The 23228-nt window shown below is 38.7% G+C and overlaps 1 protein-coding gene across 2 annotated transcripts in view; it reads left to right on the forward strand.

Annotated features, from left to right (window-relative positions):
* The first annotated feature begins 533 nt into the window (after positions 1-533).
* The window catches only part of fam184ab (family with sequence similarity 184 member Ab), a 159016-nt gene continuing 136321 nt past the window's right edge, over positions 534-23228 (forward strand). Inside the window, exon 1 of one of the 2 annotated variants that reach the window (XM_067417968.1) lies at positions 534-1187. In XM_067417968.1, the coding sequence (XP_067274069.1) occupies positions 1008-1187 (180 nt within the window). In that variant the 5' untranslated portion in view covers positions 534-1007. The remainder of the gene's footprint in view (positions 1188-23228) is intronic. The other variant, XM_067417969.1, reaches the window with a different exon arrangement.

Raw genomic sequence — 23228 nt, forward strand, 5'->3', positions numbered from 1 at the left:
GAACTTCATAATGTATTGTGTTGCATAATTGTTTTACACTGTTTTCATTTTGCTGAAAAGATTATGAAGTTTGACAGATTCCATATGCAATTGGGGCATGTTGTCACAAAAGGTTGATAAAAGTAAAACGTTAGTTAGCCTATGTCAAAATAAAAATTGTTACATTAACTTGATGTTAAGCTTGACAACTATGTGTTGTTTACACTAAACATCAAATAAGGGATCTTGAAAGAAAGAAAAATCTTAATTCTTATTTCTGTTATATTATAATTTCATACATTTTAATTTATCCTCAGTAAACCAAGAGTTAACATGTGCCTAAAGCAAACCTATACACGAAAACCAAGAGAAGCAAAAATAGAATAACGTTTTATTTTTAGCTCCTGTCCACCTACCCGGACGTTTTCAAAATGACTTTTTAACGACTTTTGCATTACATCACATCAAAAAAGAGAAACGAGCGAGTGGAGGAGAGACACAGGAGGCGGAGATCAAAGAAAACCGTGACCAACGGAACTGACGTCACTGGCATAATGTAAACTGTTGAGATGAGCCATGGTAACAGACTCAGTGCAGCAACCGCTCGCACTGACACACGCACGGGATCCGACAGAAATGTCTCGAACCTGGATCGCACCTGCACCGGCTCTTGCATCCTACAGACGAGCGGCGTTCGGACTCGTATCAGACGCGCCGTCGGCCTTTTAAACGCGACGCACCTGCCAGGAATCCAAAACATTTAATGTATTCCTCCTATAAATCTACTGTCAATTCACAAGAAACGAGGAAACCAGCGAAATGTGTGGTTAAACTGTTTCTCATCTCAGAGCTTTCGCTTATTTCCAACAGACTATAATAGGAGCAGATGATTTTAATCCGGAACAAATAATAATGACTCTTGTGGATTAACGCCTTCATTGTCTCTCTGTTTTTGCTTTATCGGGGTCGAAGGATCATCTGCCTTTACAGTCTTTATATTACAGCCATAGTAATATAATATCGTGAAGATGGCGACTGGAGCGGGCTGGCAGCATTACTACAACCCCGCTGGCAGCGCTTCGACGGGGAAATATAACAGCACCTCCACTTCAACATCCACCAGCACGTCCTTCCCGTCCGGTTTAACCCTCGAATACACGCAGGACCTCCACCTGAAGATGAGCAAGAAGATAGCACAGCTGACCAAGGTAATTTTGTGCGCGTTTTGGGGACGCGTAATGCCATGTGTGCTGTTTGCAGATTGAGCGATGCGCATGGGAAGTGCCGGAGACCCTCATCCAAATGACAACAGGCTGGCCTTCATTCTGAATTAACCATAAAATTAGTAAATGGGGTTAAAATGACCAGGTAGTGTGAAATATTCTATTCATTGAAAACATTTAATTTCTCCATTGATATATTTATTTCACAAAACTGTGGTCCCAACAAAAGCATCATATAGGCTCTATTTAAGCTATAGCCTAGTTATTAAACGTTCAGAAAACATATTGACAGAAATATTGACAATAGTATTTCATATCAATAATCATGTAATTCTTAATGATGACTAAAAAAAAACTGTCAAATTAATGGTTTATGTTATAAAACTACTAGTTTTTATAAAATGAACAATATTTAGTAATTTTTTTGTCCTTAATGTTTTGACATTAAAAACATGTTTTTTGCCTGTTTAATATATACAGTATAGTCTCATTCAAAAGTTTGTACACAATTTCACATAAGCCTTTCACATATGCTTTTTTTTTTATTATTAAATAAATTTAAAATAAATATATATAGTGCCAACAAGTGTGCAGCATACATACGAAATCCTTAAAAACTTAAACTTAAAAAAGCATCCCAGGGTGCATCTCAGGAGATTGGAAAGAGAAACCCATCCCAGAGTGACTTGAAAAAATATATGATGATTTGTTAGTATTTTTGTATAGTTCCCATTTCATAGGTTGGCTTTGTGCAATGGGATTGGAAGTATTGATAACTGTAATACTAATAATGATTGTGTGTGTGCGTCCACATTTCAGATTGGTATTGGTCTTGTTACCTCAAAAGGAAGCAGAGCAAAAATCTGTCAAAAAGCGGTCTTGTGAAAGATGTGCTCGTCCTTTCTGTAAGGTTCATTTCTACATAATCTGCAAAGCCTGCAAGGCACATTTGTACTTCTGAAGCACACATTATTTATTGCTGCATATAATTTTTATTGTATATGTAGGCCTACATGGAAACTGAATTTTTTAATTAAGCTGAATCCACTATGGTTCATTTTGACCCCCTTTATGCATTTTATGAAGGGTTTTGAGGACATGCACTTTTGGGTTAGAGTTTGGTATGCTTAAAGCCATCATAACAGTTGTTTTTAATTCAGTGTTTATAATTCCTCATCTAAAATAATTCTGACCTCTAAAACATTGATCATCATTCTCCATCATCAGGTTGGTCACTGTTGAAATATTGAGCAAATTGAACGATTATAGCTTAAGCATATTTTCTGTGCTGGTGTAGTGAGACTCTATACAGTACTATTAGGGTTTGGCTTTTTTTGGTAGGGTTGGTGGCAGATCATCCTGATACGTTCATTTACATTAACATTTGTATGTTATATCTGTGGTTTAATCTCTGAATATTATCAACATCTGCTGTTTTGTATGATCCTCTTAGCCCTGACTGGGATATGGGAATGGCTTGTTTCCCAAGCCTGCTTCAGCTATTAATTTTCAGGTATTAGAGCCAGGGTTCCCACAGTCATGGACAACCTGGAAATATCAAGAGAGTTGAGTTTTGCAGCCCTGAATAAAGTATTGCAATTTCTATAGCGAATATGCATTTTTCTCTAAAATATCTCAGCTTGATATTGATGATGTGTAGAGTTAAACTTGCTTGAGAGTTGTAGTGACATTCGATTTGTGAGCCTGTTTAAATCGAATCTCTTCACATACCCAAAAGGTGTTATTCAGTGGGCAGTTTATGACTTTTATCATGAGCCAGTTGGTTCGTTTGTAATGAATGGTCAAACTGATTCACAGAATAGGCAGAATTGATTTATTCACTCATTAGCAGATGTGTTGAAATATTTCTTAGTGTAAGGACTGGTTCTTTGTAAGTGTTTGCTTGCCTTGGGAGATTGAAGATTGAAGAAATATAATGTCTTCATGCATGTCGATTTTATTTTGTCTTGTAATGTACTTGTAAAAAGCAAGGGTCTGGCAGTCCTTGATCTGTGGTTGTTGCCTAACCGTTGAAGAAACTGCATCTGGAATACAAAGTGAGCAACGAAATACATATTTGATTGAACCGAAGCCATTAATGTGCGCAACCGTTCATATTCCATAATTCATAAAATGATTTAACTCAGTAACAGCCTCCAGCAGATCTGTTGGTTTATGATTGCTGTTCTTGCGCATGCACAGTGAAGTGCATTCGTCCTTAGGGAGCTTGTGCTGCGCCTTATAAATGAGATTACAATGCTTTGGCTGGGTATTGATGTACCTGTCAGACTATCATTAAACATGGACACCTGGGTCATTGCTTTTAAAGGATATGCGAAGCACTAGGAATTGATGTGTCATCAAAAAAGTTTGCAGGGGGTTTTGTATTTTATGATTCTGCATCACATTACAATTATTTGTTAATGTATCACATTTATACATGATCGTTGATTTGAAATTTAAATGTAACTACGGATTTAAAAAAAGAATTAAAAAAAGGATTGAGATTGAGAAATTGAGAAAATTATGTTATTGTTAATGCTTTTCCTTTCTTTCTGAAATGTTTTGTGATCTCCCAAGAAACGTTGCATTCTTTTGCAAATTGTTTGCATTCCCCCAAGGAATTTTGCCTTCGCTGTGTTTCCCAAGAATCTTTGCGTTTGCTCGCAAAATGTTTGCGTTTCTGTTTGCGGTCCCCCAAGAAACTTTGCATACGCTATCAAAATGTTTTCATTCCTCGAGAAACTTTGAATTCGCTATCAAAATGTTTGCGTTTCCGTTCCTTCAAGAAACTTTGCACCTGCTCGCAAAATGTATGTTTCCCTGAGAAACATTGCGTTCGCTAAAAATGTTTGCATCTCTGTTTGCGTTCCCCTGAGAAACAGTGTGTTTGCTATACAATTTTTCACATTTCTCCAAGAAAAATGTTTGAACACCCCCAAGAAACTTTGCATTCCTTTGCAAATTGTTTGCATTCCCCCAAGGAACTTTGCCTTTGCTTGCAAAAAGTTTGTGTTTCCCGAGAATCTTTGTGTCGCTCACAAAACATTTGTGTTTCTGTTTGCAGTCCCCTAAGAAACTCTGTGTTTGCTCAAAATGTTTCCATTCCCCCAAGAAACTTTGCATACGCTATCAAAATGTTTGTGTTTCTGTTTACATTCCCCCAAGAAACTTTGCGTTCGCTCGCAAAATGTTTGCATTCGCCCCGAGAAACTTTGAATTCGCAATCAAAATGTTTGCGTTTGCGTTTGCTTTTCCTTTTCTGTTTCCGTTTCCATTCCTTCAAGAAACTTTGCACTTACTCGCAAAATGTATGTTCCCCTTAGAAACATTGCATTCGCTATAAAATGTTAGCATTTCTGTTTGCGTTCCCCCGAGAAACGGTGCGTTCGCTATACAATTTTTGCGTTTCTCCAAGAAGCTTTGCTTATGTTTGCAAAGAAAAATCATTCCCCCAAAAAACTTTGCGTTCGCTCACAAAATGTTTGCATGCTCTCGAGAAACTTTGCGTTCGCTATCAAAATGTTTGTGTTACTGTTTGCGTTCCCCTAAGAAATTTGTGTTCCTCACAAAATGTTTGCATTTTCTAGAAAAACATTTTGTTTGCTATCTAAATGTTTACATGTTTGTTTGCGTTCCCCCAAGGAACTTTGCATTCGCTATCAAAATCTTGAATCTTGAAAACTTGAATCCATCAAAATCTTGTGTTTCTGTTTGCGTTCCCCCAAGAAACTTTGCGCTTGCTCGCAAAATGTTTAGATTCCCCTGAAAAATGTTGCGTTCAATATCAGAATGTTTGCTTGTCTGTTTGCAGTCCCTGAAGAAACTTTGTGTTTGCTCGAAACATTTTTGCATTCCCCCAAGATACTTTGCGTTCGCTCGCAAAATGTACTAAATTATGTTTTTTGAGTAATCTATTCCTTTACTGTTTGGTACAAAACTTTGCATAGTTTGCACTTTTACTTTAGTGGATATAGATCTTTTTTGTGTGATTTTTTTTGGAATAAAGGCAAATGTCTTCCTGAAGTTAGTTAGAGTTGGTATGCAGTTGGTTTGAGCAGAGCTGTAATGAGATCCCAAGATTCTGACTGCACAGTGTTTTAAGAGAAACTTTTTCATTTTTATGTTTTGGAAATGTTATGCCTTTCACAGTTAAAGGGGTACTTCAGCGCTGGGAAGATGAATCTGTATTTAAACTGGGTCATCAATGCAGTAGAAATGTAAAATTATTTTTGAATTTGGTGTCTTCTAGACTGAGAAAAGACAGAAAATGTATTTTTGTCCCATGGGGATGAAAGACTACAATTCCCAGAATGCTTCGCTGCCCTGTGAGGCCATTCCCAACACCACCAACTTCATTACTGTGACTGAGTTAGAGAAGACACTTCTGAACGTGTCTGTTCAATATAATGAGTGAGTCACCGCGCGAGTGTCACAGCCCTGAGCACTAACTGCACGAGTGATGAGAGCTGAGGTAATCGCGACTACATTCGCGGCATACATTCACACAGGAGTTCAGTCTGGCACGCGTTTCAGTTCATGCCTTTGCAAGCTTAACTTTCATAGAAATGAATTTGAGAAGTTAAAAGACTTACATTGCTCACCATAGCTCCGTTTAAATGATCCTGTCTGCAAGCTGAGCTCTCCCTGCCAGCTGAGTGTAATCTCCCATCCCCCATGCGCAGATTCAAAACATGCGGAAATAGCTCCCTCTGCTGGCTGTAGTCTTTAGCCTCTGGGCAAACATTCCTCCTATGATGCAAAAATCGTCATTTTGCATCATAGGAGGAATTTTTCCAGAAATAAAATGCGTAAATCTCTCGTCTCAGGGAGATATGAGGGGGGAAAGCACAGTAATTTGAATATTCTCCAGGGTTTCTACTGATACAAAGTCATATGCTAATCGCTGAAGTAACCCTTTAAGTGCATTGTTAGTGTAGTAGTGCTTTGTCAGTCACTTCATGTGGCGCTCTTCAAATTTCAATCAATTTGATACATGTCTTGCCTTTATTGCTTATGTCTCTGCTTGTGGTTTAACTTGACATCCACACACCTCAGTCTCCAGATGGGCCCAGTCTGGGTCTCACTCCTGATGGCTATCAATAAACTCCAGAAGCATCAAATTGCAATTCAGTTACCTCCCACAGGTAATTTATGCAAAAACATTTGATGCTTCTCATACAAATGCTTGTTCAGTAGCTGCCCTTCTGAGCTTTTTATATCTAATTGTCATCTTTATTGAGCAGTTGAAGCAATCTATGCCAGTCTTTACCGCCTTACTTGCTGTTCAATCTTTTTGTTCTACACTTTAGGAGATTGTAAATTACCTACTGGTCTTTTAACAAAAGTTGGAATTTCCTTCTTTAAAATGTTATTTTAACCTATTCTACGAGAGAAATTCTACAAGGAGACAAAAGTGGTTTCCAAACGTATTCACTTAACTGCATGTATGTACTGTAGTGTACTGTATGTATGAATGTATGTATGTATGTATGTCTGCAGGCCAGTTCACAACGCATAGACAAACAGCAACAAACAAGTAAGTCGTTGGATTTCGAATTTTATGAAAAATAACTCTCATGTTCACACTGCCCCACCAGACACAAACAAACACTGAACATGTTCAGTCGGGTGAAAACAAACCCTGACCAGCGGCAACAGACGCAGATAGGGGTAACACACTGATCCGACAAAACCCAAAGAACGCGTTTGTTGGCATTTGTCTGTGTGGAGTGAATTGGTCTTGAGATTTTAATGGCCCATATTTATACAGATGGGCCACTTAAAAAAACATAAGGATTAACTGCCAGCTATAGTACTTGGAAGAAATTGTACAATTCCATAGCAGCTATACTGTCAAACCAGTACCATTTTCAAATGAAACTAGTTCTAAAAAATGTTGCCCTAAGTGAGGATTTTTAATCAAGCTGCTATGCAGTGTCTTAGAAAATGTTCTGTGTTATTAGAGTATAATGCAGCCATTGCAATGCAATAAATCTAATAAGAATTGCATAAAGCAGATTTGCCGGTTGAGACAAAAGATGTACAAGCTTGGCTTTATTCTCTGCATATATCAAAACCATTACTAAGATGTAGTCTATGTTATGTAACATAATTGCATTATATTCACACTGAAGGTTATGCAAGATTGAATGCCACAATGTAGTCTAAAGTATGACTGAGTTGCCATAGGGGTGCATAAATAGGTCATTCTCTTTTAATTTAGCAAGTGTTTCTGTTTAGGTTTCCTATGGTATTTCACCTTGTGTGTTGAGAGATAATGTTCCTTTCTCTTAAGATTTAGTTACTTAACAGCATAAGCCTTTGATTGTAAGGGGTCATAGTGGCAAGTGCTTCTGTTCCATGTGTCCTGACATGTGAAGGCAGATGCAACCTCTGTTTGAAACATGGCATGAGAGGAGGATGTGTGTGTGTCATAATCCAGGGGTTAATATGATTCTTGCGCAGGCCGCCTGCCGTACGGCAGATGGTGGAAGCCCTGGGCAGTGGGCACAGGGGTTTACTGTGCAATAGCGAATGTAAGGACTATAACAATGTTTCCTTGAGGGAGCGGCTCGCTTACTCTTATAACACAGAGATATGGCGATGCATGCTTATAGTAGCTTATAAAAGCACTAAGTTAGCCATCTTGTGATTTGTAACTTTATTACCGTCAGAAGCCGTTCACACAGTACGCATTTTTCCATTACTACTGCGCTACTTTTCCATTGTTTTTCAATGTAAACATGTGCTAGATGAACGTATTTAACTGTTGCGCTGGCGTCTTGCATCTTTTGCAGCGTCTCGCACATCACGTGGCATTCTAAAAATGTGGTGCTCAAGTTAAAACTTTTTCCGTTCCACTGACCTGCATCTCAGGTTTTTAATAGCAAAAACACATTCTGTGTGAACCAGCCCTTAATTTCTTATGTAATTATAAGGTAGAAAATCAATACCGGAGACTTTCTGAATGTATATTTAATTAGTTAGTCAGCATGAAGCATGCATAATACCGCCATTGAAAAAAAACAAAAGCTTTAGATTACGGTCTGGAAACTACTGCATGACTAAAACAAATTTACAGCGTAGTTTTTGGTTATTATGAGTGTTACTATAAATTATGTATAGGTATAAGGGAACAATATTAATTACAATTAATTACGTACAGTTAATTAAGTAATTGCAATAAACATGTAATATTTGGGGAATAAAGGGGTAACTACCTGGAAAATTAATGAATTATTATACTGTAAGTATTTTTTAATTAAGGGGTAATTATCTGTGTCGTTACGCTGTAAATTTGTTTTAATTATGCAGTACTTTCCGGGCTGTAATCCAAAGCCATACTAAAAAATTATATCCACATCCACATATGTGCTCTTTAAATGATTTATTGTATTAATTGTGTTTGAGGAAGGAATTTGTACATGGAATTACCGTTTAACACACCAATTTGCTTATTCTGCCTAAAAAGAAATATCCTTTTTTTGCTCAGAAACCCATTTCCTGAAAGTGTAACCTTTGGATGTAGAATATCATTCTTCTATTAGCTTGTTATATCCAATGCGAGGAGGAAATTAAGTCAAATGAACCAACTATAATTCAGCAAATATTAACCTTCACTGCAGAACACTTTTTTTGAATTCCACAATGTCTGGTCTTATGCTTAAGATAAGCATTCACCTTATGGACACAATTAATTGAAAACTGTCATACGAGTAAAAATATGATTCCGTCATAATCAGATTGAGGGGCTTCTTGACAATATAATCATATGGACAGGATAGTTTACTTGTAATGTAATATGTCTGTCCGTCCATCCATCCATCCATCCATCCATCCATCCATCCATCCATCCATCCATCCATCCATCCATCCACTCACCCATCCATCCACTCACCCATCCATCCACTCACCCATCCATCCACCCTCCCATCCATCCACCCTCCCATCCATCCATCCATCCATCCATCCATCCATCCATCCATCCATCCATCCATCTATCCATCCATCCATCTATCCACCCACCCATCCATCCATCTATCCACCCATCCATCCATCCACCCATCCACCCATCCACCCATCCATCCATCCATCCATCCATCCATCCATCCATCCATCCATCCATCCATCCATCCATCCATCCATCCATCCATTTATGAGGACATATATAGACAAAGTTTTTTTTTAATACTGTAACTACTATAAACTGTTTATTATATCACCACAGAAAACTATCTACATTTTCTTATAAAAAAAAAATAAAAAAAAGTAAAAATGTATTAGTATGATTTATTTTCCTCATGGGGACCGAAATGTCCTCACAAGGTCAAGGATTTTTGTTTATTGCCATCTTTGTGGGGACATTTTGTCTGAATGTACATATAAAAATGTGTCTTGTGAAACTGGAATTACATTATAATTATATATTAAAGTATAAATATATATGTATTTAAAATTATTTCATTCATTTTCTAATTATATTCATTTTGCTGCCATTATATTGTAATATTTTACTATTCAATGGCACATTTGATCAGAATGAATATTTTTGTTGTGTTGTGTTTTGTTTTGTTGTGTTGTGGTTCATTCCCCCAATGCACTTAAGAAAAATATATTTAAAATGATATGGATAATCTGTTGTTATTAAGACAGGTGCTCTAGATGGATATGTTTAGTATTTAACAAGGCATCTTTCCGCATCTGTCCTCAGGATAATTAGAGATCAGAGTACACAGTCAAATACATGTACTGTTTGGAAATGTGTTTCACACTCCTTTGATGAGAACTCAGACCTATCATGTGGTCACAGCGCAGGTCAGAACACACAGAACATTAAAGTCATGTTCACTCACATGTGATAAGACAATTCTCTCTTGTGCACTTCCATTCATGTAGGTCGATATAATCGTTGGAGATAATCCACTAAAAGCATGGATCTTTTAACCTGCATCTGCATCATTCAGCAACCTCATTGCAATATTAAAACGCCTGTTTCATGCTAGTACATAATTGTTTTCATGTTGTCTTATAAATGGCAGCTGTTATGGACTTAAAAAGGCAATGAAATTAGTGATTTTGCACAGTCTGACTCCAATTAGCCATAACATTATGACCCTTCCCTGTGTTGTTCCTCTTTTTGCTGCCAAAACAGCCCTGGCCCATCGAGGTATGGACTCCACTAGACCCCTGAAGGTGTGCTGTGGTATCTGGCACCAAGATGTTAGCAGCAGCTTCTTTAACCTACCAAAATGTGCCTTTGTACCGATAACCACCACAATAATACAGGTGCACACTGATGAATCAGGGCCCATATTTATTAGAATTAGAATTAGTCACAAGAACACTGCTAAGAATTGACTAAAAAAGTAAAAAAAAAATCTTGCCTCAAAGCTGCGCTTAAAAGTTAGTTATCAAACATCCCAATCATACTTTAAGTAAAGTGTAGGACTAAATCTTAAGTGTCAGTCTTAGAGTTGATTCACGACACTTTGCTGTGCCACAAACGGGATTTTGGATGATGTCATAGGCATGAACCAATCACTGAATGGATGTCCTTTTTTAAGAATATTCTCAGATAAATTCACATTGAATGATGAAATTCCTAAGAGGAGTATACATTCAACACGCATTTGAAAAGAAAGAATTTTCAAAGAGAATACATTATAATATACACATTTGAAATGAAAGATAAACACATTTTCCACCATGTCTTAATTACACTTTTTAGACTGGTTTGCTGTTAACTGACCTGCCTAGCCTATATATGGCCTAGGTTTTTTTAAATATAATAAGCCACCATGGATTCCAAAAGAAAACCGAACTGACAGGAGGAAGAAGTGCTACTACTTGCTGAATTAAGTTGAAAAGCAATTTTGTTTTATATAAAGCCCAACATAAAGCCTAACCGGCGCTGAAAAAGATGATGCATGCTCTGTCTAAACGATAGCGTTTTATTAACTGGTCATTGTCAAACATTTCAAAAACATTCTCCCTCTCTTGAAAGATTTGCGCACGTCTCTGTCTCCTCAGTGCCATCACAAGCCCCTACTGGCCACTCCTAACCCCTTGAGAGACCTCTCGAGCTGTCTTAAATAACTGGGAGAGTAAGAGTGATTCTTAGCTTTAAGAAATTTGATAACTTGCTTTTATACTTAAGTTTGAAAGTAGGAGTAAATTTCATGAATTCTCAGCACTTAAGACTAAATTGCACTTTTAGAAGCTTGATATATACGGGCCCTGATTTCATCGCAGCTAGCCTGTTCATAAAACATGGCCAATTTTCACATTTATAGACAGTGCACATAATCATAAACACAAAGACCAAACACCATTAGTGTAACGTGTATATATATAGTGCAATAAACATGAACTAAATAACATAAAATGTAACATAAAATAGACTAATGTAATTTAATCGCAACACAACCAGGGAGAAGTGAATTGAAGAAATGTTTGTTCTTTTTTGCTTTATTTATAAAAAAAATGTGTGACCAATAGTTGAACTTATTTGTCTAGATAAAAAAAAATAGTTTGCATTCTGCATGTTTGGTTGTTTAATTCATTGTGTGTGAAATGGATACACCTAATGCTTGCACATACACACAGATACACCACTCACTATTTATTTAAACGGGTATTCAGCACTTTTAGATGTGACATTGTCCAATTTTGTACAAGTAAAAAAAAAAGCATTACTTGTACAACATAAAAAGGCATTAGTGTGGGCAGTAATGTGATAAAAAAAATCTATATTTCTGCCAGAGCAATAGACTTTCTGGGTTTTATTTCTGTGCTGGAAAAGGTCTGGGGGATAAAGACGCTGTGTATGCATTACTGTAGCAGGTCAGTGCTGACAGGAGAGGAAGGCTATATTCCCTAAAGCCCTGCTCTGTCGGGACCCTGCAGTCTTCTCTGCCCATCCCTTTCTGCCATCACCTCATCGGGATAAACAGCCACAGAAAACAGTCGAGGAGGGCGGGGAAAGCTGGAGATAAAAGTATGCTTTAATCTTTTAACTTCTGGCAGCAAATTTGTTTTGAGGAGAAAAAAAGAAGAAATGTGTTATGCAGAGTTTTGTTGAGTTCTGTGAGGATTCCCTCACCTCAGTCAGACCACAGACTGATCGGCAAGGACTTCACTTTTCATTTATCTGAGCCGTCTGGCAGATTTCCTCTTTCTTTTTTACACGTCTCTTCCCCTGTGCTAATAGCAAGTGTTGGCAGTGGTAGAAAGAAATCTCCCTGCTATAGGATGTGAGGGACCCAACATGTCTTATTCTTTCACATCAGAAGGTGCTAATAATGGTTGACTTCAAGACCTCACACTTTCAGATCATTTACCACCTCCATCTTTTTCTCTCTTGTGCTGTGTTTTTATCAATAGTCACATACACTAATGTTCAGTTTGTGTTTGAAAAAAAATCTCCCTCGGTTGAAATGCACCCCCCCCCCCAACCCCCCATCAACAGCCAGGGACCTTTCTCCCATTTAGTGACACCATGTTCCGCATTGTCCGTCATAATGTGTTATTACCCATCAAATTCTCAGCTTTCAAATTCTGTCCATTTTATCCCAAAATTCATAAATACCATTTTGGCACTCTATGGTGTGAGAGATCACTGTTCAATCCTAGTGGAGCAGAAAAAATGTGTTATATGGTAATTTGTAAATACCGAAATCTGTATCATGTCTCACATGCAATCGATCAATCAGTTTCAACCAAAGAATTTATACATAGGAAGATGGTGCACCCCAATTACTTGTGAATGGGAGAAAGTGCAACACTCAACATGGAGAATAAGCCCCGCCTTCTAAATGAAAGAGCCAATCGTTTATTAGTAAAGTCATCGTGTCGCTGCAGCTGTAGTTGTAAGCTCTGGTTGCTATAGAAACAGTCCGTGTTCTTCGACGTGCGTTTAGGATTGTGCAATGCGCATTAGCTTTTTCAAGGTTAAAAAAATTAAAATATATATATTTATTTATTTATTTTTATCGTGTTTCAAGCATCTAGAAACAACTTATAAGACCGTTGTTGTCAGATTTCATTGGGGATTTCAAATATGAAATTTAATCGTAAGCTTGGTGAATAGTTCAGGAGAATTTAATGTTTCCCCTTTCAAAGAGGTAGGAGCTGCCTGCGAGGCGTTTCAAAAATGGCCGCCGAGTGAAATGTCTTAAAGGGACTTTTGTTCCAACCGCAGAAAGACGTCAATAAAGTCGCTTGTAAACAATGTCATGTAACTTAGAATGGCCGTTTGTTGAGCATTAACTTGATAGTCAGCAATAGCACAAAATAGCACAACAGCAGTTTGTAAATGCATTACCATTTAATGCTGGGTTCAGACTGCACTATATCTTTGTTTGTTATGATGGTCTGACTGTGTCTGATTATGCAATTTTGACTCCTAAAATCTTGTTGTGTCGTGTACAAGAAACATGCCATACTAAGTGTTGCTTTTCGACCAGTCAACGGTTGCCATCTTTAATGACATGCGTGATGTCATCAAGAAGGCCCGTTATCATTTGCCCAGCATTTACTTTGTCGTAGTCCCTCAAAGAAACATCATAAAGGCTGGAGTATTGTTTGTGTAGCTCCACAAACCTTTCCTCAATTGCATAATTCTACCTAGAAGCAACAATATCATTGTCTCTTTTGTCTTTTTCGTTTTGACATGTTTTAAAGCTGTGTATGGAAGAGCTTCTGTGCTTCTATTGAAGCCTGACAAGCCAGACCCACAACAAGATGTTTGGTCTGGAAACTCACCATAGACAGGGCTCAATCCGAGGGGCGGGATAAACGGTTGTCCTTCAAACTCCCTCTGCACGCGATAGGATAGCGCTAAACCAACCGAAGCAACGACGGTGAAGGGGAGCTCGCTGACTGATTAAACATTCGCCGTATCTGGTCGGTTAAACTCCGAACACATCTTCCCTTTTTAAGAATGACTTCAGTGCCGCTTTTTGTTCTTTTCTCAGAGGAAAGCTTAACTCCAAGTCTTCCGGAGGCGCGGGCAGAGCTGATTCGAAAGACCGCCGCCGTTCGCCAGTTTCTGTGTTTACTAGAAGCACGCAAACGCAACTCGGCCGTCGTCATTATGGCCCCGCCCGCCGACTCTATAGCCTACACGATGTGATTGGGCCGTCCAGATTCTGAGGAATACAGCTCAGATAGGTATTGAGAGTGCCTAGACGACACTTGCGGGCAAATTAAATTTGCTGCCGCTAGGGTGCGTCTAGATTTCTAGGCTACTTCTATTGGTCAACATCACAGATATGACGGTGACGGAACCCATCTGGTGATCGCGTTATTTTACATATTCGTTTGATTACATATGAGATTGTATTTGCATAGAGATGGCATTTGATCAGGAAATTCAGTACTCTTTCAGAAGATGCATAATAGCACCCCCTACTGTACAACAGTGAAAACACATGGGAAGCCAGAAAATTCTGTCTATAGCCCTTTTCCCACGGGATTAGTGTTATATGGGGACCTCTGGTGATTTGTAATAATTGCGGAAATGGGAATGTCTGTGATTTTTAATCCCATGCAACTCGGCCATGTCTGTAATTTGTAAAGTAAAAATTCCCCTGCAAACAAAGAAAGTAGGCTGCATTCATAATGCGCACCGTTATAAATTCCTGTGCGGCCGCTCGGATTATAGTTTCACTTTTAGAACGAGTACCAATTTGGGAGCAAATTGCTTGAATGGTGTGTTTAATATCAATATCAATACTATTCTTAATAATAAAAAAAAACAACAGAACAGTACAATGACAAGCTCGTTTAAATGGGCGCTTTAACATTTAGCTTTGAAACTGAATCTTCCGCCATATATTGTCAGCTTCTCACTCGTGAGAAATGAAATCTGACTCCTCTACCGCTGGTCTGTGCTCAGTTCAGTTTTTATTTATAGCGCCTGTTCTCTAACTGAACAAAATTATTTTTATTACTATAAAACAAACAAAACGATATCGATACATATGACTGTTTATGATTTCAGACAGCTATATCTAAAACGAAAAAACATTTACAAGTTTTGACATCACATCCGGGAGATAAAGTCAGTAAATTCGAGTAAAATCACAGGCTTTGCTTATCCTGTACGAATGTGGCACGCAAAATCCAGATGTGGGGGAGTGATTTCTAAATCACAGAGGAATACTTATCCCGTGCGAGTAGGGCTAATGGGAAGTGTTTCCTCACATGTGACATAACCAAACATATTTTTCCATGACTGGCAGTATGCTTTTAGTGCATAGTAGAGAGTTGCAAATTGGGAGAAAGCCCACGGTTTCCTGCAGAGTTCATATCCTGAGCTCATTAATAAATTTGAGTTTCAGCCGTTTTGACCTAGGGCAACTTTTTAAGTCTACCTCTGCAGTGCTAGTTTAGAAGGCACACAGTTGCACGCATTCACGCATACCGAGGGCCAGGCGACTGCGGGTTTGACCAGACCATGACTCCCTTCACTTTCTCCTGTGGCCAGCTGAGCAAAGGTCATACCTGTGTGAACTGTACCAAATAATCTTGGCAAACTCTGCCTCTGCTCTCTGCAGATAAAGTGCACCACTCGCTATTATTTCATTTGGCCTCTGAGATGACTTCTTCCCATTCACTCAAATCAGCTTCTAGCAGGCAATCAACGCTCCAGTGCTATCGTGTTTCTGAATCGCCTAAGCCTTCAAGGTAAATGCGCAATCAATGATAAGAAGCTCATTCAGTTTTTTCAGTGAAGCCCCCTCACACATTTTTGCCTGATAGGCTCTGATGAAGTGAGGCTAGAATAGGAGCTATTTTTAGCCTGATGTCTAGTTGAAGTCTGGTTAATAGCATTGTGTTGTCATCAAGGGAATTGCAAACTATTCCAGTTCTGCTACCTGCTAAAAATTTGGTTATTTGGGCCTCATGGCTTGAGTACTGATACCTTTAGTACTTTTGTGTAGAGATGCAATAAAAATTTCACATGAAAACATCTTTTGAATAACAAAATACATATTTTTCTCATATTTTCACTTGGATTTTCATCATAACAGGGAAGAAAAGAATATTGAATCTTCATTTTTAATGTGGTCTTCAAGAACATCCTATAACTTGTAAGCTGGATATGTTTTGTTTAATAAAAGAAAGTAAAACTAAAAAAAGAACTGGCTTACATGAGTCATTTGCTTGCGTATCGGAATTGCGAGTGATTCAATTGGAGGCTGCATTCCAAGTTAAGAAGGCGTCAAGGCATGTCCGAATCCAATGTTAGCTTCATTTCCTGTCTTCTGAGATATCTCCATCTGATTGAAGCCAGTATAGATGTATTCTTCGCTGTCTTTGATGGTCTATCCCACAATCATGTGACAATTAAGCTAAAAAATAAAGATGGCATTTGAAAGGTGTAGTTAGTTGTCAGCTGGTGAATGTATGTTTTTGACCAATGTTTTCCACTTTTTGATGACATTTCTAGAAATAAATGAGTATTGAAGTTATTCAATATTCACTTAAATATTCATTAAGCCTTTATTCTGCCTCAGAAATCTGAGCTACCTTTGCGCCTGAACGGTCATAAGTCATTGCCTGATAGGGCAGCGAGGCAGATTGTGGCCAAAACTGGTACTGCAATCACTTTCAAATGACTGTAGAGTGGTGTCTCCCCTCTCCCCCTCCCCCTGACTCCAGGTTGCCAGTTAGGCTGCAGGATCCAGCAGGAACATCTGTAGCTTCACCTGTGATAACTAGAGCAGATCTGGCAACCCGGATGCCGAAACACTACTGACTTCATGATTGGTCGATAGGTGGAGGGCGGAGCTTCAGGCCAAAACACAACATGACAACATCAACATCAGATGAGGGCTGCAGCAACAACTTTTAAATGACAATATCCTGGCCGGACTACTGTTGTCAGTGATATAAGTATTTGAAATTAAAATGATTTCTTAATGTCTAGTGACATATCAGGGCCATTTTATGATTAATTGAAATACATTTCTTACATATAGTTCTTTTAACTTCATTAGGGAAAAATAATAGATTGATGGACCTTTGTCTTGACTCATTTTTCTTGCTTATATTCCAAGCTGAAAAATTGTGAAAACTCTTTAGAAGTAGCCTGCTGGAGTTACATGAGAGGCGGTTAGGAATGCTAATGAGGTGATTAGCCTCTAATATGCGATTGGAAGAGGCGTCCAGCAGTTCCAAACTACAGGAGGCTTCAATCATTTGAGAAGACAGTTGATTAGTCTGCATTTTATATTTCGATATAAAAAATGCCTTTGTTGATTCAATCCCAAGCTATTCTCTTCGGTCTAAAAATAAAACATTTTCATGCCAGGGACATTTTGGCACATACTGAACAAGGGCATTGCTATAATAATTGCTGTGTTTTGGAACTTCAGAAGATTACATCTTATGACCATTCACATTTAGCTGATGTCATTTTATAAGCAGAAGTCCATGGGGTAAAGGCCTGCCGAAGATATTGTTATCCTTTCTGCAGGACTAAATCCCTTTTTTATATAAATTGCATCTTATCAGTGGAGAGTTAAAGATTATTTCTGCTTTCCTCGGGTGTTTTGAGGCAGAGCGTAATGAGGCTGACCAGAGAGGAGCAGCAGGTGAATGTTTCAGTGCCGTGTTCGGCTCTACTTAAATGAAGATCCATTGCTTCCACAAGTGAATATGAGGTTAAAGAAATGTGCCACTGTGGGCTATTCTCAATGCCGCTGTGATCCGTCTCCACTCTCATACGGGTGTGTCTGTGCACGTCCCTCAGGGTGTCGAGTCATGATATTATCAACTCTTTATTTCTTTAATGAATTTTCACCTCTCTTCTCAGCATCCAGCTAGCCACAATAGAGAAGCATCACCCCGTGTCTGAGGTGTCCAGGATTCCATTTGCAGGTGACTCGCCGTACAGCTGTGGGCATATGGGTGTTTTTTTCCTGGGAAAGGTCTGCAAAAGATTTTGTATCCACTGACATTGCAGTGGAAAGCAAGGTAATTTGTTTTGTGTCACCTGTGTGGAGGTGATTCTCTATTTGAGAAGTGAGAAGTGGATAGGGTAGTGCAGTTATCAGGGCTGGTAATCAAAATGTTGGTGGTTCAAACTTGGTACACCACCATTCAAAATTTTGGAATAAAAATATAAAGAAATGAAAGAAGTAAAAAAAGTACGAAATTATGTCTTTCTGCTTGCAAATTCCACCAAGTAAATATCGGCCATGGTGGAATTGCAACTGACTTTTAAAGGGAATGGGAGATGAGACTGATTGGTCTGATTGGAGACTTGTTACAATCGTTTTGGACCATGCACTGGGTGCGCCAACCATTTTTTCAGTTGTTAAACTAGCAAGTGAATTTGGACCAAGCGGCAACCTCCCGCAGTTTCTCTTGAAGCCAATACTGAAGTGATTTAAACTGCAATTCCTCGACTGGCCATTAGGGACAGGCTCCAGAATAGAGCAGGATCTCATCGTGCCCCATGTTAAAATGCCCAACTTTACAGCAGAAAAAAACATGTTTACAGCCAGGTACAAATTGTGGTTTTGGTCTATATGGCTAATTTTGCCCTTCATGACAACTGTGAGGTTTTTTTTAAATAACTTATTCATTTACATTATATAAAGCCTTAAAGTTCTGCATAATTAAAGGTGTGGCCACTTTGATTGACAAGTGGATAGCCATTTGTCTACTGTCTGTTCGTCATCATGTCACCTCAGCTCCGCCCACGTCCCGCCTCTTGCCCACTTTCTGTAATCTTGGCGTGACGTGTTCCCAAGATGGCAATGACCAGCTCGTCTCTACTTTACGCTTCAAAACTGCACTTCAGAATCCTATGGGTGACGTCACGGACACTACGTCCATATTTTTTTTACACGCTATGATTTGGACACGTCCTAAGTGCACCTGCGCCATGTGCTTCAGACCACACGCTCAGATTGTTAAATAGGACCCTATATGCGCCAAATTACCACTGTTCTCTAAATGTTACTTAATGTAATTTTATTTTTATTTATTATTGATCAGTTCCTTTATTTAAAAAACATTCTTGTGTTCCAACAGCTGGACGAGTGCAAAAGCACAAAATGCGGGGGTTTTTAAGAAACTTTTTTGACTTTTTATTTAAAGGAACTATATGTAAGAAATGTATTTCAATTAATCATAAAATGGCCCTGATATGTCACTAGACATTAAGAAATCATTTTAATTTCAAATACTTATATCACTGACAACAGTAGTCCGGCCAGGATATTGTCATTTAAAAGTTGTTGTTGCAGCCCTCAACTGATGTTGATGTTGTCATGTTGTGTTTTGGCCTGAAGCTCCGCCCTCCACCTATCGACCAATCAGGAAGTCAGTAGTGTTTCGGCATCTCTGTTGCCAAATCTGCTCTAGTTCCCACAGCTGAAGCTACAAACGTTCCTGCTGGATCCTGCAGCCGATCTGGCAACCTCAAGTCAGAGGTGGAGAGGGAGAGGGGATACACCGCTCTACAGTCATTTGAAAGTGATTGCAGTACCAATTTTTGCCACAATCTTACATACAGTTCCTTTAAAGAGATTGTTCAACCAATAATGTAAATGATCCAATGATTTTCTCAGTTATATAAAGTTAAAATTGTTGCATAACATTAAAAACAAGTGAATTCAAGTCAGGATACACTTCTATTTAAGATAGAGTCTATGAAAACCAGACTTAATATCTCCATTCAGTGTAGCGTCTTTTTTTTACAAGAAAACAATTAAAAAACGCAGTCATTTTTAGCAGTGCACACTTGTAGACTAGTAATCGGCCAGATTTCAGACTGTTTTTTGTTGTAGTGCAGATAAAATTAATTGAAAAAGTGGGAGTAGCACAACTCAAAGGATCATGTACAGCTTGTACATTCTTAGATGCTTAGACTAAGAGAATTTCTTAGCCTCATGTTGGAGCTGGAAGAGTGGATACTGAAACTTGGGTGTGATTTGTGAGAAAGCATGGGTGCTGCTGTCATTGCCATCTAATGTTCCAAGACAGAACATGGTTTATAAAAGACCTGCAGTCAGCCTCTGCATTTTCCACAGGTGTCCTGCGGTGTGACCATTCCCCTGGTCATCTAGCTCCTTTTGGTCTATTCAAATAGTCAAGTGCCTGAGCTGCATGATACTTTGTTCATTTTTTTTTTTTAACCTTAGACCAGTACCAGTGTTGAGAAGAGCAGTAGTCTGCACTAAAGAAAATTCATTTTTATGTAAAATAAAATACAATATAATTACAAAGGCAGTATAGCAATGTGGTATTAAGTTTCACATAGTATAAGTTTAATGCTATTTAGCCAAGCTAGAATGCTGTGCCAGGATGAACAATGATGCTGATTTAGGAATGGTTCCTACTTAGTTAAATCATGTTAAATGGTTTTCTCAGTTTTGCTTGGTCATTGTGATTTTGCCAAGCAGGTTTGTGTGTGAATTTGAACTGAGGTAGCAAAAAAGATTTAATTTAAAAATGAAATACAAGACTTTCAAATAATACATTTTGAAAGTTAGTAAGATGGACGGACGGACGCATGGATGGATGGATGGATGGATATTAGATACGATAGATAGATACAATGACAGATTGGATGGATGGGTGGATGGATGGATTGATCAATGGATAGATTGATGGATAGAATGACAGATAGGTATGAGTAGATAATATGAATGGATGGAAAGAATGACGGATGGATGGATGGATGGATGGATGGATGGATGGATGGATGGATGGATGGATGGATGGATGGAATGGCAGATAGATTGGACGGACGGACGGACGGATGGATGGATTGGTGAAATGATAAAGATTTAATTTGAAAATGAAATACAAGACTTTCAAATAATACATTTTGAAAGTTAGTAAGATGGACGGACGGACGCATGGATGGATGGATATTTGATAAGATAGATAGAATGACAGATAGGATGGATGGATGGATCAATAGATAGATCGATGGATAGAATGACAGATCGGTATGATTAGATAATATGGATGGATGGAAAGAATGATGGATGGATGGATGGATGGATGGATGGATGGATGGATGGATGGATGGATGGATGGATGGATGGATGGATAGAAAGACAGATATGATTAGATGATAGAATGGATGGATGGATGGATGGATGGATGGATGGATGGATGGATAGAAAGACAGATATGATTAGATGATAGAATGGATGGATAGATGGATGATATATAGAATGACTAACAGGCGGGCAGGCCGATAGATAGATGGATGGATGGATGGATGGATGGATGGATGGATGGATGGATGGATGGATGGATGGATGGATGGATGGATTGGTGAAATGACGGATGGATGGACGGACAGACGGATGGATAGATGGATGATGTATAGAAAGACAGATATGATTGGATGAATGGATGGATGGACAGACGGATGGATGGATGGATGGATGGATGGATGGATGGATGGATGGATGGATGGATGGATGGATGTGAAAGCTTGTAAAGTTCAAACGTACAGCCTCTCAGTCACCAGCCCACACTACTTTCTTCTGAATTGCGTCTGGGCATTTCTCTCTGGTTGTCATTGTCTGCCTGCGGGATCCTTCTTGCTTTGTGCTGAATTAGGAACTAAAGTTAGAAGCAGGATTCACTGGGTGAAGGTTTTTTTGCATCTGATGGAGGATTCGCTTTGAGATGCTGAATAATGCTTCTGTCTGACGGAGCCCAAAGTGAGAGGGTGTAGAGGTGAGGAAATATCGAGAACACTTCGCTGTGGCCTACATAAATCTCAAGAGATGATTTGATCGTGTGTCTTCCCTCCCATTCATTCATTTTGAATGCTGTATATCACATGTTTGCCTGCACTCTGTTTGATATGTGTTTTTGTTGCCATATGATTGTTGAATTTATGTGAATCCTCATTGCGACGAAATGTCTGCCTCTATCCTTCAGTGATATTCGTACTAGATTATAGTGCTGATTAATGCTATCCGAACAGCTGCCCCTCGTGCCGGGAGCAGGATCTTGTCTTGCGCACAATTTCACAAGCTGTCGGCCAGAGACGAGTGATGAAAGGGCCCATCCATCACGTCCTCTCATTGAGACCAGAATACTGTGTGTCTGCATGATTGTGTTGCGGACGCAACCCCTGCCCTGAGCATGAGCCAGTCGTATTACACCTTGCTTTGTGATGAATGAATGACATCATAAACCTGCCAGACAGAAATGAAAGTGTCATATCACATCAGATAATGATCTTTACACCTCATATAGAGCAACAGATGGAGAGATGAGGCCATATTGCACCAGGTAATTAGAAAACTGTGTTGTGATGAATTTTAAAGGTTGTTCTGGGTTCAAAATCAGTTGAGCTATATGCAATAATTACCCGTATAAATGCTAATAATTTTGAATCATGCTCCATTTATTAAGTGACATATACAAATAGGTTCCAAAAGGGGGTTTTCACAGCAGTGCCATTTGAGTGAACCTTTGAGTGAACAGCTCTTAAAAGAACCATTTTTTCTTAATACTATTACCTAGGTGAACCAGGGAGCTGATTGAGACGCACCCAATGTGTTCGAATTTTAAAGACATGGCGCGCCGCCGAGCTCCGCGTCCAAGGTGCGACCCCCTTAAAAGGACTGAAGTATGATTCCATAAATATTCAGTTTATAGTTACATAATGTAGCTATACTGGTGCTATGCAAAAACATTTAATAGTGTGTAAGTTGTTATTTAGTTCCCTTTTATATCAAAACTTGGCTAATTTGTACCATACACACGCTGGTGTAACCGTGATTTTAAAGTCACCATGAAAACAAAACTGACAATTCTTGCATTTTTTAATGTACAGCGTTATGTATTATGAATGATTGAATTGTACCAATAGCAAAAGACAACCTATTCCGTCAGTCCTACACTCATTTTTTTCTTGATTGATAAGCTGCTTCACTTGCATATACGTCATAAAGTCTATTGCAACAAGTCTAGCATTTAATGCTGACTTAAAGCCCTGTTCTAGGTGGATCAGGTTTACTGCAGACCCGT

This window comes from Pseudorasbora parva, chromosome 15, assembly GCF_024679245.1.
Source record: "Pseudorasbora parva isolate DD20220531a chromosome 15, ASM2467924v1, whole genome shotgun sequence".
Taxonomy (NCBI): Eukaryota; Metazoa; Chordata; class Actinopteri; order Cypriniformes; family Gobionidae; genus Pseudorasbora; species Pseudorasbora parva.